The following is a 20,414-nucleotide window of genomic DNA, read 5'->3' on the forward strand; positions in this document are numbered from 1 at the left end:
TTTTAGTACTACATTTCATCTGCAAACAGAACGTTAATCCAAGAGAGTGATTCAAATTCAAGACATGCTATGTTGTTATGTTTTAGAGTTTGAGGGCAACTGGGAAAAATATTTACCATTGTTTGAATTCGCGTATAACAATAGTTTTTAATCGAGCATAAAGATGGCACCGTTTGAAGCTTTCTATGGTCATAAATGTAGAACTCCATTGTACTTAGTGAGAAAAAGATTCATGGGGTTGATTAGATTAGAGAGACCGAAGATAAAGTGAAAGTAATTCATGACTGTAACACCCCTCACCCATATTCAACGTTGGAATAGGGTTAAGGAGCATTACTGGACTTACAACACAATTATACATACTTTTAGCTTACATTTTCTTAATTCAAAAATTCATCATTCAATCTCATTCAATATGTCTCTAATAAAAGCCTAGCACGATTACCACTTGCATTTCCCATATTTCATGGCGGCCTCCCTTGAGTAGTTGTATTGCTTGATCTTGCATTCTGAGATTTATCTTTTTCATTTAACTAAGGACAATAAATTCTTTAAACTCGGTCAAGTAACACCATAAATTCTTTTGAATCTAATATCTCGACTAGAAGTTTAATATCTTCATTCAACCCATCAACAAACCGCTTACACATAATCCCTTTGGTAGAAACGTGCTCTCGAGCGTTGTAACACCCCAAACCCGGCCTAGACGTCATGGCCGAATCTGGTGCGTCACATCAAACCATTTTTCAAATTTGATCTTTCCGGTGAAAATCCATTACTGAATCTAAATTTATTAAACCACAGTTCCCATCAAAACGTTTACCAGTTTGTTTGCCTTTGGTATATTACCTCATTTAAACTCGCGGAAGCATTTTGAAAACTTTGTTGTTGGAAGCTCGTATTCCTTAGAAAAATCATGCCATTTTGAAATCTCGAGTTTTCCTAGAGTAACAGTTTAGTATAAGAAATCACAATCCAAATTAAATTATTTAAAACCCACCAACGGCCTTGTTACATAAAAAAAACCCAAAACAAAATCTAATTGCAATTAAAAGAAACAGAAACAGTAGTGTGGCCATCTCCGAGCCCCTCACAGCTCCGATCCGTCTAAGGCTGGAAATTACCTAAAAGGTTAATAAACGGGGTGAGTTTACAAAATTTACATGCACAACAAAATATTATAAGCTGCCTTCAACCGCTCTCATGCTCAAGGCCCAAAACTTCTAGGCCTAAATTCAGGGTGTTACAACTCTACCTCCCTTAAAGAAATTTCGTCCCCAAAATTTCCATCTAACAATGTAGTCGTGTAACCTAGCTCTAATACCACTAAATGTAACACCCCAAACCCGGCCCAGACGTTATGGCCGGATCCGACGTGTCACATTGAAGTTTTTAAGAAAACCCATGCCTCTTTCAACGTCCTTCTTAGTGTTTTAAAAGATAGTCTTTGCTAAGTTAATAAAGTGAATAGAAGCTGTGCACCAGGTAGGTATCCGAAACAGAGGAGGTGAGCCATGAAGGCTGCTTAAGTACTAAGCTCTTGATTGGATCTAATCCTAGACATGCCCACAACCATTGCCACACTTTGGTGCGAGGTTAGGTTTTGAGAAAAATAAGTTGGAATTCATTTAAGTAGATATTTTTGATAAACTAATTAATTGTATTGTTGCGTTATTTTGAAAACAATTATCATTTTGGAAACGCGCCCTAGGTCTAACTCATATTGTAATCAGAAAAATATAGGGTATAAGATAAAATAATCCCAGAAAAATAATTAAAATGACCTTATTACAACCCAAAACCAAATAATAATATTAATAAGATAAAACTTATGAAGAAATAAATCAGCTACTTATTGCAATTAAAAGAAACAGAAACAGTAGTGTGGCCATCTCTGAGTCCCTCACAGCTCCAAACCATCTAAGCTTAAGGATTACCTGCACAGTTAGAAATGGTGTGAGTTTACGAAAACTCAGTGTGTAACCCCAATAACAAACAAATAGTAAATAACACGGTATCAGTACAATCTAGGCCAAAGCCCTATTTAGTCTTGACATATACTGGGCCGAAGCCTTTCCATAAACCATATCACTAGGCCAAAGCCTTTTCATAAATCATATCACTGGGCTGAAGCCTTTTCATAAATCATATCACTGGGCTAAAGCATTTTCATAAATCATATCACTACCGCACTTCAACTAGAACTTGAAACATCTCATACATACAACACTTATTCACTGAAGCAGACACATATTTATCATACATATATACAATTTCTATATCCAAATATCACATCCACATAAAATAAATACCAAATTTAAATTCAGACCAATATATAAGGAATCCACAGTATTTCAATTTCTAAACAAACAAAAGTATTTAGAAGACTTACGGATTCGGTGTCGGAACTCGGTGTGCCACACTTTTTAAGAGAAATACTTCAAACAAAGCATGTGCTTGAAAATAATTTTCTGAAATTCAACATTTGAAAACCCAATCCACAGCTGAGTTGTTGCAACCCAGGCTCTGATACCACTTAATGTAATACCCCAAACCCGGCCTAGACATTATGGCCGAATCTGGTGCGTTACATCAAACCATTTTTCAAATTTCATCTTTCCGGTGAAAATCCATTACTGAATCTAAATTTATTAAACCACAGTTCCCATCAAAACATTTACCAATTTGTTTGCCTTTGGTATATTACCTGATTTAAACTCGCGGAAGCATTTTGAAAACTTTGTTGTTAGAAGCTCGTATTCCTTAGAAAAATCATGCCATTTTGAAATCTCGAGTTTTCCTAGACTAGCAGTTTAGTATAAGAAATCACAATCCAAATTAAATTATTTAAAACCCACCAACGACCTTGTTGCATAAAAAAACCCAAAACGAAATCTAATTGCAATTAAAAGAAACAGAAACACTAGTATGGCCATCTTCGAGCCCCTCGCAGCTCCGATCCATCTAAGGCTGGAAATTACCTGAAAGGTTAATAAACGGGGTGAGTTTACGAAATTTACATGCACAACAAAATATTATAAGCTGCCTTCAACCCCTCCCATGCTCAAGGCCCAAAACTTCTAGGCCTAAATTCAGGGTGTTACAAGCGTACTTTCTCAACCGTATAATTCTCTCTCATACTCGGTTACGGTCATGAGGCCTTGTTTCAATTCTAAAAAATCTTTGTGGTTTTGATCCAAAAATCATTAACTAATGTATTTCTTTTAGAACTCGGTCTGAAAGAATCCCTGAGTGACTCTCTCCCTCGGCACTACTGATACTAACATATTCCACCACTGATGCGCGGTGTCTCTCAACAATGATATAGCACATTTTAAACATTCAGAAGATGTGCACGAAAGCTCATCAAACACTCGAATCGTATTCTCAAGCCAAAATTCGACTCTCTCAGGGCCATCATCAACATTAGCTATGAATTCTTCAGCCCCATGTTTACGAATCTTGCCAACTGAAGGCTTATTCAATCTTAAAAGCTCAACTCTTTAAGGAGCTAAGGAACCGGTTGGAGATTAAGAGGGGGTGGAGGTTGTTAAGCAGCCGGGTTCGTACTAATGTATTGAGTGAACCACTCATTCATCATTTGGAAGAAGGCTTCTTTAGCCTCTCCTCCCTGGCTATCCGTTATAGGTCTAGAATCAGACGACCCTGTCCCTTGAGCGGGAGCAGACGCATTACTTTCAACTTCATCAGTTATAGCTCGATTTAGATTTATTTACTATATAAAAACACATTTTAAAATATCAGGAGTCATCATACTATCACAATTGATATATGGAATGTATAGCTAGACTCTCACGCACGCTACATTAGTCCTAAAATTGAGTAAATCGTAGCTCTGATACCAATAAATGTAACACCCCTCACCTATATTCAATGCTGAAATAGGGTTAAGGAGCATTACCAGACTTACAACACAATTATACTTCCTTTTAGCATACATTTTCTTACTTCAAACATTCATCATTAAATCTCATTCAACATGTTCCTAATAAACGAGGCCCTAAACATGCAGTGGGATTGGTTCAGAACTAAATCGATAACTTTTAAAACATTTGGAGCACTTAGAAAATTTTTCTCAAAATAGGGGACACACGCCCGTGTGACCAAGCTGTGTGTCTCACACGGCCACCAGGCATGCCCGTGCTATAGTCCATGTGAACATTCAAAATGGAAGCACATGGCCGTGTCCCAGCCCGTGTCCTACCCCGTGTCCAAACAAGTGAGCTTACTGACTTGGGTCACACAGCCAACCACACGCCCGTGTGTCTAGCCCGTGTACCCTTCAAGGTGGCCACACACGCCCATGTGCCAGGCCATGTGCAAGGCCGTGCCAAACCTGTAGGGTATGCTGACTTATGTAACATGGCCAAATCACACGCCCGTGTGCTAGGCCATGTGCAAATTGGGGGTATACTGACTTATGGCACACGGCTGATCACACGCCCGTGTTTGAGACCGTGTGGAGCATACTGACTTCATTTAAATTCAACACCGGGGGACACACGATTGTGTAACATGACCGTGTGTCACACACGACTGAGACAAAAGCCCATGTCTCTGCCCGTGTGGAAAAAAGTAGATTATTTACCAAGCCATTTTTCCACCAAATTTTTGTGCGTACCTACACAATTCAAATGGTACTCACTCATAGCATAAATAGTCATCCAATTTAACCAAAATCAAGTCTAAAACATACCATTTCAATTCCAACTATTAGCATACTTACTATCTTATGTTTTACTCATTCAAATCATACCAACTTTACATATTCAAATCATCTAATTAAACATTTTCCAAACATGCTTCATCATACATCAGTCCACAAGCACATAGCTTCTCAATTATCAACCATTAGACATCGATAATACCAACTATCAATAACATTGCAAACCAACCTCAATCACTCATTATAAACATATGCAAACTTATATATACATAACCAAACTAGCCAAATTAAGCCAATTCTCATGGCTATATGTATAAACCAAAACATAACCATTCATCAGCCATCTCAAATGGAAAAACTCACTACCAAGATACATATCAAAATGACCATAATCCTATACATGCTATATGACCAAACCATAAGCTCAAAAGTACCAAAATGATGGTTGGATAGTGTGACGTACTCTCCGACGATCCCCAAATCCAAGCTAGCTTTGAAATCACTATAAAACATGGGAAAAATAAACAAACTAAGTTTTATAACTTACTAAGCTCATATGAAATAAACTCAACTAATCATAAATACACAATTCATCAATTTGAACTTGTTAATTCATAATTCATAAATACTAACAAACCTTCCACATGCTTAATCATATACCTATATGCCAACTTAATAACTTCTTCAATTTAAGGCTCGTATGATTCATATACATACCTGAACCAATCCGTAACAAACTCATACCCAAACGAAAAAATGTCAAATACTCAAATTCTCGCACACTAAGTGCCAATACATAGCCGAAGCTATTTTAATCTCGCACACTAAGTGCCATACATAGCTGAAGCTATCTCGAATCGCACACTAAGTGCCATACATAGTCGAATTGTCATCAAATATGACTATTGTCTCGTATACACAATTTATAAAATATCAAAGAATTTAAAGCATAATTATAACAATGTTTATTACATACGAACTTACCTCAATTCAAAAATGATGAAATTGTCGATTAATGGACTACTTTATCTTTTCCCCAATCCAAGTCCGTATTTCTCCTTTCTTGGTCTAAATATATTCAAAATTAACTTATTTTATCAACTATTTATTCAATTCAATCCAAAATATACATTAGGGCTATTTTACACATTTTCCCTTAAACTTTCACATTTTTTTACAATTTAGTCCTTATTTCATAAAATCACAAATTAATGAAAATCCAAATATATTCATGCAAGCTGATTTACTATTATGCCTCTAGTAGCCCATATTTTTCATTTATTTCACATTTTAACCACTAACTTTACACATTTCTTAATTTACTGCCTATTTTGCATTTTCACTAAAATCACTTTACAAAGCTTGCATAATTCATAATAAATATTCATAATCTATCATCAAACATCAAACTCATACATATTCATCAATGGAATCATTCGAAATCTTTAACAGTTCTGCAAAATAGTCCCTAGGCTAGATAGTACTAGATTCAACGATCTCAAAAACATAGAAATCATTAAAAATCGAGCAAAAACAGACTTACAATTAAACAATGAAGTGACCGAATGCTTGAACACCAAAAATTGCTTCCCTTAGCCCTAGTTTTCAGTTCCAAAAAGATGAATGAAACAAATATTTCATTTGTTCTATTTAATTTTACTTATTAATTATCATTTACCATTTTAACCTTAACTATAATTCATTAAAATCATGTAATGCATGCCCATATTTGTCCAATCACAATTAAAATGGTCTAATTAAAACATAAGGACCTTAAATTTAAGATTCTATAGCTATTAGACACCTTTAGCTATTAGAACTCACGTTTTATACTTTACGCGATTTAGTCCTTTTTATCAAATTGACCAATCAAACAATAAAATTTCTTAACGAAAATTGTAGACAATCATAATTTCATGCTTTAGACATTAAAATAATAATAAAATAAATATTATGACTTTAGATTTTTTATTCCAAAACCACTGTTCTGATTTGACTAAAAAGGGTTGTTACAGTGACAATTTGAAAGTAGCTTTAGATCGACAGAAATCGTATACGGATTTGAAACGTAAAGATATTGAATTTCAAATCCATGACAGAATGTTTTTGAAAGTATCACCATGGAAGAAGATTCTTTGATTTGGTCGTAAAGGAAAATTGAGTTTGGGATTTATCAGACCGTATGAGATATATTGAGAGAATAGGGCTAGTGGCATATCAGTTAGCTTTACCATCAAAATTAGTAAAGATCCATAATGTGTTTCATGTGTCGATGTTACGTTGATATAGATCAGATCCGTCACAAGTAATTTCTCCGATAGAGATTGAAATATAACATGATATGTTGTATAGCGAAGAACCGATCAGAATTCTGGCTCGAGAGATTAAAGAATTAAGAAAAAAAGAAGAGCTCTAGTGATGGTTCTTTGGAAACATCATGGGGTCGATGAAGCTACGTGGGAACCCAAGGAAGCCATGTGAAAACAGTACCTTAACCTATTTTCTGGTAAGATTTTCCAAGGACGAAAATTCTTAAGGAGGGAGAGTAGTACCAGCCAGTTTTTAGTTAAATCAGAACAATGATTTTAGGACCATAAATTTTTTTTATTTCATTAATATTTTGAGGTCTACAGCATGATAGTATGATTGCATAAAAAGTTCGTTAAGAAATTTTATCGTTTGAATGCTCAATTTGATAAAAAGGACTAAATCACGTAAAGTGTAAAAGTTGAGTTCTATTAACTAAAGGTGTCTAATAGCTATATAACTTTATAATGGAAGTCCTTAAGTGGTAATTAGACCATTTTTTATTTAATTGGACAAAAATGGGCATTTAATTAAGTGTTATGCATGTTAATTATAAAGGTTAAAAATATAAATTAATAAATCAACTTAAATTAATTTATGAAAAAGAAAGACATCATCTTTCTTCTCCACTCTTCAACTGAAAATTAGAAGAAGGAAGCCATTTTTTTTGGGTTCAGAGATTCGGCCATAGCCTTTTAGTGCATGGTTTGTATTTTGACTCGGTTTTTAATGATTTTTATGTTCTTGGAATCGTTGTAGCTTAATTTAACTAGCCCATGGACTAATTTGCAAAATTGTTAAAATTTTAAGGTTTTATTATTAATGAATATGTGTGTATTTTGATGTTTGATGATAGAAAATGAATAGTGCTTGTTAGATAAACAACATTTATTAAGTGATTTTGGTTGAAATTGCAAATTAGGGATTAAATTGAGAAATGTGATAAATTGTGAGGTAAATGTGTGAAATAATGATAAATATGGGTTGCTATGAGTATAGGTGAAATTCAGCTAGCATGGCTGTGGACTCAATTGCATGAATATTCATTTTTATGAAATAGAGACTAAATTGTAAATACGTTAAACTATAAGGGTAAAAGTGTAAAATTTCCATAATATGATTATTGGATTAAATTGAATAGAATTATAATTAAATAAGTTAAATTTAATTATATATAGATCAAGAAAAATGAAGTTCGGAATTGGATCAGGGGAAAAACAAAATTGTTGATTGACAGCTCAATTCTCTCCGTATAAATTCGAGGTAAATTCGTATGTTAATAAGCATAAATATAATTGTGTTTTAAATGATTTATAATTTTATTATTGATGAATACGACCTTGCGAAAATGTTCGACGAAGACTTGGCTACATGTGAATTCTTGGTTGAACTTTAGGAATAGATTAGGATACAAATAACATGTCATTAAGGGTTATTGTGTTTGGGTGTTGGTCCGTACGTTCTACCGGTGGCTGAGTTATCCAGCATATGTTGTGGATTCTTGTCAACTTGTGTGAGCAACACCGTATAGCTACGTCTTAACTGTCAACATGTGTGAGCAGACCCGTTGATAACTTCAGAGTGAGCATTATATGAGATATGAGATTGAGATGGCTTCGGCCATGTATTAGCACTTACGGTGCGAGATTCCTGAGTATATGATACTATTCCAAATGGTTCAACGGGTATATTGAAGATATGAAAGGGTAAGAGATTTAAATGTATCAGTGCTGGTATGTACGTAAACTGTATAAGCATTGAATCTATGAAATTTGAGAGTTACATGATCTACTATGTGGATGAACATATGTTAGCCTTGTGATTAAGTTGAATTGTAGTGCATTATGATAGATAACTTAATTTTATGAATGAATGGTAGGTTATATTTATTAATCATATGAGCTTACTAAGCTTTATGGCTTACTTTGCTTACTTTTCCATGTTTTATAGTGATTCCAAAGCTTGCTCGGATTGGGAGTTGTCAGAGATCTCATCACACTATTAAGCTATCATTTTGGTACTTTTGAACTTGTGTATTTGGTTATATTGCATGTATAGGTGTTGTTGTTATTATGACCTATATGTTTGTGATATGTATAGTCATGTGATTTGGCCTATTTTCGTATATTTGGTGATGTATATATATGTGTAAATGGCCTTTTTGTTATATGGTTTATAATTGCTATGTGAATGCTTATTGTGAATTGGTACTTTGAGTACCAAATGGTTGAATTTAAGATTTGGTATACATATGGTTTAAGGAAAAATAATGCATAGTTGAAAGTGACCATTTAGGTGATTTTTAGATGTGAAATTGGTATGAAAGTGAATGGCTAATTGTGATACTTATGTGTTTTGTGGTTGTTGGTATTGAAATAGCATGATTTGGGTTTGGTTGAGATTGGTTTGAATGCCTATTGATGCTATGTTATATGTCATTTGACATGTTTAGGTTGATGCAAATTTAGGTGAGAAAGATGGCTTGGAAAATAGCCTATTTCTATCCACACAAGCGCGTGTCTCAACCGGGTGTGACACATGGTTAGATAAAATGGTCGTGTGTCCCCTGCTATGTAACCACCCTTACCCATATCCGATGTCGGGATAGAGTTCGAAGTGTTACTGGACTTAAACATTCACAAACATGCAAAATCGAGTCACAAAATTTCGCCCAAAATTAAAACTTTTCAAATACATGTATATCATCCCTTATACAGGCCTTCGAGACCTAAAACATACATCCGGGTGGTTCAGGACTAAACCGAGAACTTTAGAAAGTTTTCGGAAACTTATAAAAATTTTCATGAAATAGGGTCACACGCCCGTGTGGACACAGGGACACACCCGTGTCCTCAGGCCATGTAACTCTCTATTTATGACGTTAGCAAAACAAATTGAACCACTTGGCCAGATCACCTACCCGTGTGTTAGGCCATGTCCTCCACACGGTTAAGACACATGGCCGTGTCTCTGCCCTTGTGGCTAGCACTTAGGCTATTTTCCAAGCCTTTTTGTTACCATTAATACGTCACATATTAAATACATTATAGACGCATACAATGTAGCATCAAGTAAATGATTAAACATCCTCCATTAAGACTCAATTTTAATATTCATATATCATCATACATGTGTTTTGCTTACTCATTTTATACCAAGTTTAAACACACGAATTCACAATCAATTGTACATGTCATTTTGATTATTACTTATACATTTATACCATGCTTGCCTAAGTCATTCCACACCAATTTCATGTTCAAGCATTATTGACATATTGCCATATCACACTTTTATTCTCTGATTATGACCACTTCGTTTGGTCACAAGACATTCATCAAGCATACAAACCGTAATACTAACCATTCATGTCAAACAATTATAATCATATGACCACATCACAAGGCATCAATAAATAGCTTGGATAAATAGGCTTACAAGCCACATCTCATGGCTAAACACAACGAATCAATTTAAGCCAACATCTTGGCCAAATCAAAAGAATACAAATCATAATGACTAAGTCCCTATACATGCCACTCACTTGAAGACATTAAGATTCAACAATACTCCAAAGGTGGTAGCCTGATAGTGTGATACTGCCTCCGACGATTTCCAACCCCGACCGACCTGACCACTAAATAAATGGAGAGGAGGGAGTAAGCTTAAAGCTTAGTAAGTCCATATGAAAATAATAAGAAAATTATCAACATGATTCCATGGTAATATAACCATAATTATACCTTTACTTATATTCTGGTCATGCTATTTTCTCGAGTCATAGTCACTAAATTATTTATATTTGGAGCTACGGAACCTCAAATTAGGATCCACAAATTTTCCCTGAAACTAGACTCACATATATTATTATTATAAAATTTTAAGAATTTTTGGATTAGCCAATAATTACATTTTATTCTTAAAGTCTCCTCTATTCTGCTGTTTGATAGCTTCGACCCTTCTTTACTAAAAATTGATTATCTCTTAGTACGAGATTCGATTAATTTTCCCGTCTATTTATCTTGAAAATAGAGTCATTAAGGATTTATTCATATAAATTCTAACCCATAATCATTTTTTTTACAATTTTTAGTGATTTTCCAAAGTTGAGACAGGGGAGCCCGAAAGCACTCTGACTCTGTCTCACAAAAGTTCAAATATCTCATAATATGAAACTCTTTTGCTTACACCATTTCTTCTATGTGAAACTAGATTCAATAATACTCAATCTCTTATCTTATTCAGTCTCTAATGCAATTTTCACAATTTTTTTGTGGATTTTCGAAATCACACAACTGCTGATGTCTAAAACTATTTTAGTGCAATATCATGATAACTATCATATGATGGCATAATAACATAATCACCAAGATTACTCATCATTCAAGCATTCTAGCTCATTAATCAAATATTCATATACATATTCGTGAATATACCTTTTCTTCACATATCATCCTGTAACAAAGCATTACTCATGAGTATAACATATGTACCTATACGTATCTGTAGCATATCGAATAACTTTACCTTCGTTACCATGCCCATCTCGGGACTTTCATCGCATTATTCATTATAATACCCGTTGAACACTTGGAATACTATTGGATACATGGAAACTTGCACATAAGTTCCACATAAACATACGTAGCCAAAGCTACCTTATAACATGTAGCACATCCATAATGAACTCGGACCTCACAATGAGCTCGGATGTTACGTGTATCGCGTCCATTATGAACTCGGACCACTCAACGAGCTCGTATGCTCACATCCATAATGAACTCGAACCACTCAATGAGCTCGGATGCTACATATATCATGAACTTGGACCACTCAATAAGTTCGGATTCTCACATATATCACAAACTCGGACCACTCAACAAGCTCGAATTTCTTAATTCCTAGTGACAAGTCACTTGTATCCTAAACTATTCCTAAGATTCAAACAAGATTTTCCTCATTGAACATAGCATCTTCATCATACTTGATCATATCATCGTGGAAAATGACCATAATATCATTCATGCTTACAAATTCACCATTCTCATATTCATGAAATAATCATGGCATTGGTCATAATAACATTTAGGCTTTTGTCACATAATACAATCATCATACCAACTATATAAATATTCACCACATAATGTTAACACATCAATTTAGGTTCAAGCATAAACAATGATATTATTGCATTATTATTTACATACGAACTTAGCTCGAAAGCGAGCACGACTATTTATTCTAATTTAGTCCATAATCTCATTCATTTCCAATCTATGCCCAAATCTCATTTTCCTTGATCTATAATATCACATTTAGCTTACTAATTAGTCACATTATTCATATGGTCCAAAAATCATACTTTTACAAATTTGTATTTTGACCCCTAAACTTTTACATATTTGCACTTTTGCCCCAATGCTCGTGAAATGATTTTCATTCAATTTCTTTGTACTTTAAGCCTAGATGAACCATTTCTATAACTATAGAATCCCCTAATTTCCATTTAATCACACTTTTATGACAAATTTTGTAACTTTTACAAAACGATTCTTTTTGACAATTTCAACGAAAATCACTTAGTAAAAGTCATTTATTACACACCGAGCATTCATATTCTACAATTAAACATCAAAAAATAGGCATGTCATCCATGGGTAAATTTTTAAACTCAAACCGTAGCTTAAAATAATGGTGGAAATAGGTAAATCGAGTTACTGGGACTTCAAAAATGTAAAGAACATTAAAAACGGGGCTTGGGATCACTTACAAATGAGCTTGGAAGCTTGAACCAAACCCTAGCCATGGATTCCATGCAAATTTCGGCTGAATGGGTAAGAATATGCACAACTTTGGCTTATTTTCCCTTTTTAATTCTTTTAATTATTAGATTACCAAAATGTCCCTAACTTAAAAATATTCAATTTCACCCATTTCATGTCTATTTTTTTCCAATAATTAACCAATGGTCTAATTACCATTTAAGGACCTCAAATTTAAAATTTCAAGTCAATTTGAAAACTCTAACATGTAGAACTCAACTTTTGCACTTTTTACAATTTAGTCCTTTCGATTAAGTTGAGTGCTCAAACGTCAAAAATTTCGAACAAAATTTTCACGAAATCATCCTCTGAAATTTTAGACCATAAAAATAAGTTTTCTTACATTAGATTTGTGGTCCCGAAACCACTTTTCTTACTAGGCCCTAATTCGGGATGTTACATAGTACTTAATTAGAAAACAAGTCAGTAGCTCCACACGGGCGTTTGACTTGGTCATGTGGCATAAGTCAGTATACCCTACAGTTTTAGCACGGCCTAGCACACTGCCTGGCACACGGGTGTGTAAGAATATTTCGAGGGTACACGGGATAGTCACACGGGCGTGTGGTTGGCCGTGTAACCCAAGTCAAGGAGTTACATAGGGTAGGACACGAGCTGGGACACAGCCATGTGATCACATCCTGAATGTCCACACAACTTGTGACACGGGTGTGTCTTTGGCTGTGTGTGGCATGTCTTCCTTGAGTTTTGAAAAGTTTCTTTGTTTTCCTAAAAATTTCCTGAGTTTTCGGTTTAGTCCTGAAACATTTTTTATGCATGATTTGAGCCTTGAGGGTTCGTATTAGGGATAACATGATTGCATGACTTTTATTTGTATATAAAAAATGTATGAAAATGTATGTTTGTTTAAGTATTAAGTTCGGTAATGCTTCGTAATCCTATTCAGATGATGAATATGGGTTAGGGGTGTTACATCATCAATCATAAAACTGTATTTACAAGCCAAACATAGTGGCCATATCATCAAGCACAAAACTCCTATAGCCATTATAACCATGACCAAAGCATAAAAATCTACCAATAAAATTGATGGATAGTGTGATGGATCTCCTTCTAGCTTCCGATCCAATCGAGCTTCTGATAATCTGTAAAATAAAAGAAAATAGCTACATAAGCAATGTATGCTTAGTAAACTTGTATAAACATTAAGCATAATACTCTATTTCGATAATAATCTTTATAGAATAAACATAAACCTACGCCAATGCCATAAGATTCATAATTCTATATGATCATTGACTCACAAATGAGTAAATTCATTAATGTCGATATATTTATCATTCATAACATAATAAGATTTTATAGGACGTAATATATAATCATCGATCCTTTTTATGAGGCTATATATATTTCTATTTACTTACTTTCCATTCCATCCCCAATGCTTATCATAAGCCTAAACAACATTATTAATTCCCAATTTAGTGTATTTGTCCATGACATAGGTAGATTCATCCATAGCACAATCAATTTGTTCATATTTAAATACATCATTTATCATATTAAACCTTTTATAACATCATAATACATCCTAATTACGTACTTACCATTTCATTCCCTTTTCTTACCCGTTTCATATGCATAGTACAAGCATAATCATAAACATCAATCATATCCACAAGCTTGGCTTAAGCCTAAGCACATCAAAAACACATATTAGTTCATTTAAACATGATTCATATGGATTTGACATGGATAATCATTATACTTAAGCATAATTCAATTGAAGTTATCATCCATCTCAACATAACATATTTTCCATGTAGTACACCATTTCAAAGTCTTTCATAGATACATGTCATGGATCATATTGAACACTTAGCATTTCATTTGCATAACACATAACATTAACCATAGCCACAATCTAATGGTTAAACAAATAACTTGGAAATGTCATCATATGGTAAGATATGGTACATAAATCATACATTACTTAAATCATATAACATTACTTAAATCATACATTTCATAATCATGAATGTTCATACTTTGATCATCAATATATCATACCTTTTGATAATTTTCATAATGAAATCAATCGAAACCCTTACCCATTCATCCATTTTTCGTGCCTGTTAAACCACTCAGAATAATATAGGATACGGGGGAAAGCTCACACAAAGTGTGCTAAACGATGGTTGAAACCATCCATTTTCATATTCGATGGTCAAAACCATCCCTTTTCATATTTGATGATCTTAACAGTACCTTTTCATAGATGCTCATATGAGCCATAAATGGGTCTACTCACACAAGCTGTCAAGTATCCGCAACAAATTCTGGAACTCAGCCACCGGTAAGACATTCAAGACCAGCACTTGAAATATGAAAACCCTGATGACATGTCATTTGTATCCTATATACTCCTAAGGTTCAAACAGGGCTCAATACTCATCGTGCATCGTTGAATTCCCATTATTTCGGAAACCTTACCCATTCATCCATTTTTCATGCCTGTTAAACCACTTAGAATAATATCGGATACAAGGGAAAGCTCACACAAAGCGTGCTAAAACGATTGTAACATCTCAAATTAGGGTCTAGTCAGAATAGTGATTTTAAGACCACAAATTTGAAGTATAAATAATTAATTTATGATTATTATGAGGTCTATGATATAATTTCATGCTTATGTGAAAATTTCATGAAGAAATTTTATGGAAAAAGTGTCCAATTTGACATTTAGGACTAAATTACAAAAGTTGCAAAATGTGAGTTCTAGAAGCTTTAAGCATGAAATTGCCATGGATTGTTAATTAGAGGTTCTTAAATAGAAAATTTTCCAGTTTCTATTTTTATGGACAAAAATGGTCATGAATAGGAAAAGTTTGAAAGAAAGGCCTTAAAGGCATTTTTGTCATTTGGTTAATAAAAGAATAAAAAGGGAAAAATAAGTAAAAAATCGTGTCCATCTTCCTCCTCCTTAGCCAAAATTATCAATGAGACATAGCTAGGGTTTTGTTCATCCTTTCAAGCTCGATTGTAAGTACACCCTAGCCCTATTTTTAACGTTCTTTATGTTTTTGATATCCTTAAAGCATGATCTAGCTATTTCTACCATTATTTTGAGCTAGGGTTCATGTTAAAAAACTTACCCATGTGTTACATGCATGTATTTTGGTGTTTAATGGAGAAATATGAAAGTTTGATGCATGATAAACATCTTTTACTAAGTGGTTTTTCATGAAAATACCTAAAAAGGACCTTTTTGTAAAAGTTGTATAATAAGTGGTTAAAAAATTGATTTGAAAGAAAACATGGGTTGATATAAGTATGATATAAGTTCAACTAGGCTTGGGTATCAAAGAAAATGAACACATTTCATTTTACGAGCTTAGGGGCTAATTTATGATTATGTGAAAGTTTAGGGGAAAAATTGTAATTTTCCCAAAGTATGATTTATGAACTATTTTGAACAATGTGATAACTAAATAAGTGAAATTTTCTATTATAGATCAGGATAAATGGAGTCCAGACCTAAACTAAAGAAAGAACAAGGTTGTGGACTAAATCGAATAGTAGTCATATTTTGGGTACCAAGGTAAGTTTGTGTGTAAATAATGGAACGTGTAAGTTTGTGTATAAATAATGCAACGTTACAATATTATGTATTTAATTCTTTAATATTGCATGAATTGTACAATTGTCTTTGTGGATTTAATTGGTGATGACTCGATGACGATTCGATGAGTTCGATACCTCAAAATCCCGGTTGGAACTTAGGAATAGTTAGGATACAAATGTCATGACATTAGGGTTATATACAATCCTATGTTAGACCATGTCTAGGGCATGGCATTGGCATCGATATGTAATTTCGTGTAAGACCATAGCTGGGCTATCGGCATCTATATGTGATCCTATATAAGACCATGTCTAGGACATGGCATTGGCATCGATCGACGATCCAACGTAAGACCATGTCTAGGACATGGCATTGGCATCGATATATGATCCTATGTAAGACCATATTCGAGATATGGCATTGGCATTCTACCATGTGTATGGGAGTTCCCGAGTATCCTTTAGTAGTTCCGAGTGGTTCAATAGGTGATCCAAAGATTATGTCAAAGAGATGGCAATGTATGATCATGTTGAAAGGGTACAAGTATGTAAACAAAGCTAATAAATATTGAGATTATGAATCGATGAGACCTCGGTAAGATGTGAATGAATGAATTATGATCATAAGTCTTATTATACATTATGCAAATGACATGACTTAAAATGTAACTATGATACTTGACGATATTATGATAAATATTATTATGTTATGTGTATAATAATGTATGCTTAATGTTGTTAATTATTTACATGCAAACTTACTAAGCTGTTGTCCACGGAGGCCTGATAAGATGCAAACTACTAGTATGGGTACTGTTCAGCCACCGAGAGGTGTTCAATAGCCTCTGAGAGGCTGTGGTCAGGCCAGAGGTGGAAATGGTATGGGCCGTGGTCGTGGAGCACTGGGCAGAGGTTCTAGTCATACTGAGGCGAGGCAGCCAACACTGGTTTATGCTGCACGTCGCCGAGACGACGGGGATGCCCCAGATGTTATTACGGGTACGTTCTTTATCCATAATGTACCTTATACTGAACTGATTGATGCTGGGTCTACGTATTTTTATATAGCATGCACTGTGTCTGAGACCTTGGGTTTAATGGTTGAAAGCACTACGAATAAGGTTATTGTGTTGAGTCCACTAGGGCAGTCAGTGAGGGTAAATAAATTATTCAGAGATGTGCCTTTGGAAGTTCAAGGAACTATCTTTTTGGCAGATTTAATGGAACTCCCTTTTGGGGAATTCGATTTAATATTGGGAATGGACTGGCTAGTTAAACATCAAGTGAACATGGACTGTGCAACCAAATGAAGGGTGCTAAAAAATTCGGAAGGTGACGAGGTAGTGATAATTGGGGAACGTTAGAATTATCTGTCAAATGTGATTTGTGCACTGAGGGCTAAGAAATTGGTTCACAAGGGTTGTGAAGCGTATCTAGCCTATATCAGTATTTCTGATTCCAAGGTTTCTTCCGTTAAAGATTTCGAAATAGTTAAGGACTTTCTGAATGTATCTCCTGATGAGTTACCTAGGTTACCTCCGAACTGTGAAGTTGAATTTGGGATTAAGCTACTGCCTGGTGCAGCTCTGGTGTCCATTGCCCCTTATAGAATGGCGCTGAATGAGTTAGTGGAGCTTAAGGCTCAGATTCAAGAGTTACTAGATCGAGGGTTCATCTGACCTAGTATGTCTCCTTGGGGAGCACCGATTTTATAAGTGAAAAAGAAGGATAGATCCATGCATATGTGCATCAACTACCGACAACTAAATAAATTGACTATTAAGAATAAGTACCACCTACCGAGGATTGATAATCTATTCGACCAGTTTCGAGGAGCTTTGGTCTTCTCTAAGATTGATCTCCGATCAGGGTACCATCAACTGAGAGTCAAAGAGGCTGATGTGTAGAAGACGGCATTTAGGACTCGTTATGGTCATTACGAGTTCCTAGTGATGCCGTTTGGATTGATGAATGCACCAACGACCTTTATGGATCTGATGAACTGAGTGTTCCAGCCCTATCTGGATCGGTTCGTTATGGTTTTTATAGATGACATCTTGATGTATTCGAGAATTGAAGATGATCAAGATGTACATATCCGAGTTGTTCTACAGATTTTGAAGAAGAAACAACTCTATGCCAAGTTCAGTAAGTGCGAGTTCTGGTTACAAGAGGTAACATTCCTAGGCCATGTGGTATCTGCTGAAGGGGTTAGGGTTGATCCTAGAAAAATTGAGGTTGTTCTAGATTGGAAGCCGCCTAAGACGATATCTGAGATTCGAAGTTTTCTGTGTCTGGCAGGGTATTATAGACTGTTTGTTGAGGGGATTTCATTGATTGCTGCACCTCTGACTAAATTGTTACGTAAGGGTGTGCCATTTAACTGGGCTGATGCGCAACAGGAGAGTTTGAGAAGCTTTAGAATGTTTTAACTGAGGCCCTTATCTTGATACAGCCGGAGAGTAGGAAAGAGTTTACTGTTTACTATTTATAGCGATGCATCACACGTTGGTTTGGGTTGTATGTTGATGCAAGAGGGTGACGTGGTAGCATATGCATCTCACTAGCTTAAGATTCATGAGGCAAATTATCCTACGCATCACTTGGATTTGGTCGCGGTGGTATTCGCACTGAAGATTTGGAGGCATTACCTGTATGGTGAGAAGTGTATCATTTATACAGATTACAAGAGCCTCAAGTATCTCCTTACTAAGAAGGAGCTAAATCATAGGCAGGGTAGATGGATTGAGCGACTTAAGGGTTATGACTGTTCGATTGAATACAATCCTCTTATGGCCAATATGGTGGCTGACGCACTGAGCCGTAAGGCTCTAACGGATCTGAGGGCAATGTTTGCTCATCTCAGCTTATTTGCTTATGGTAGTCTATTGGCCAAAGTTCAGGTTAAACCGATGTGGATTGAGCAGATTAAGGCTAAATAGTTGGAGGACGAGTCCCTAGGTCCTCGATTCTGACAAATTGAGAATGGTAGCACGTTAGATTTTAGACTGAATTGCGAAGGGGTAATCTGTTTCTGTGGGAGAGTCTGTGTACCGAAGGGTACTGATCTAAGGCAGTCTATATTGCAAGAGATGCATAGTAGCCCTTATGCTATGCACCCTAGCGGGAATAAGATGTACTGAGATCTTCGTGAGTTATATTGCTGGCCAAGTCTTAAACGTGAAGTTACTGACTTCGTGGGTAAATGCCTTACTTGTCAGCAGGTTAATGTTGAACACCAGTTACCTTCAGGGTTGCTTCAGCCAGTTAAGATTCCGCTGTGGAAGTGGAGAGAGTGACTGCAGACTTTGTTAGTGGGCTGCCCTTAACACCTACTAAGAAGGATTAAGTATGGGTCATCATGGATTGATTGACCAAATCTACCCATTTCATACCTGTTCGTACTGATTACTCGTTGCAGAAGCTAGCTGAACTGTATGTGTCTGAGATAGTGCAACTGCATGGGGTACCGATTTCCATAATATTTGATAGAGATGTTCGCTTCACATCTCAATTCTGGAATAAGTTCCACGATGATTTGGGTACAAGGTTGGACTTTAGTATTGCGTTTCATCCTTTGACAGATGGTCAATCAGAAAGGGTGATTCAGATACTGGAGGACATGTTAAGAAGTTATGTGATTGACTTCTTAGGCAGTTGGGAGGACTATTTGTTGTTAGCAGAGTTTGCGTATAACAATAGCTACCAATCTAGCATAAAGATGGCACCTTACGAGGCACTATATGGTCATAGGTTTCGTACTCCTTCATGTTGGACTGAGTTGGGCGAGCTGTGTGTTTTAGGCCCTGAATTGGTTTTTGATACCGAAGATAAAGTTAGATTGATTCAAGATCGACTGAAGGCAGCATCTGACAGATAGAAGTCATATGCAGATTGAAGCATAAGGAGATTGAGTATTCTTTGGAGGACTTAGTATTTCTTAAAGTCTCGCCATGGAAGAAGGTACTGAGGTTTGGATAGAAGGGCAAGTTAAGCCCTAGGTTCATTAGGCC

At 35.4% G+C, this 20,414-nt stretch overlaps 1 protein-coding gene across 1 annotated transcript; it reads left to right on the forward strand.

The window, feature by feature from the left end:
- The first annotated feature begins 18,437 nt into the window (after positions 1–18,437).
- LOC107960570 (uncharacterized mitochondrial protein AtMg00860-like) lies at positions 18,438–18,833 on the forward strand. Its single transcript, XM_016896901.1, has one exon. It carries the CDS (start codon positions 18,438–18,440, stop codon positions 18,831–18,833), a length of 396 nt encoding a protein of 131 aa, XP_016752390.1.
- Positions 18,834–20,414: the final 1,581 nt, after the last annotated feature.

Source organism: Gossypium hirsutum, chromosome A03, assembly GCF_007990345.1.
Source record: "Gossypium hirsutum isolate 1008001.06 chromosome A03, Gossypium_hirsutum_v2.1, whole genome shotgun sequence".
Taxonomy (NCBI): domain Eukaryota; kingdom Viridiplantae; phylum Streptophyta; class Magnoliopsida; order Malvales; family Malvaceae; genus Gossypium; species Gossypium hirsutum.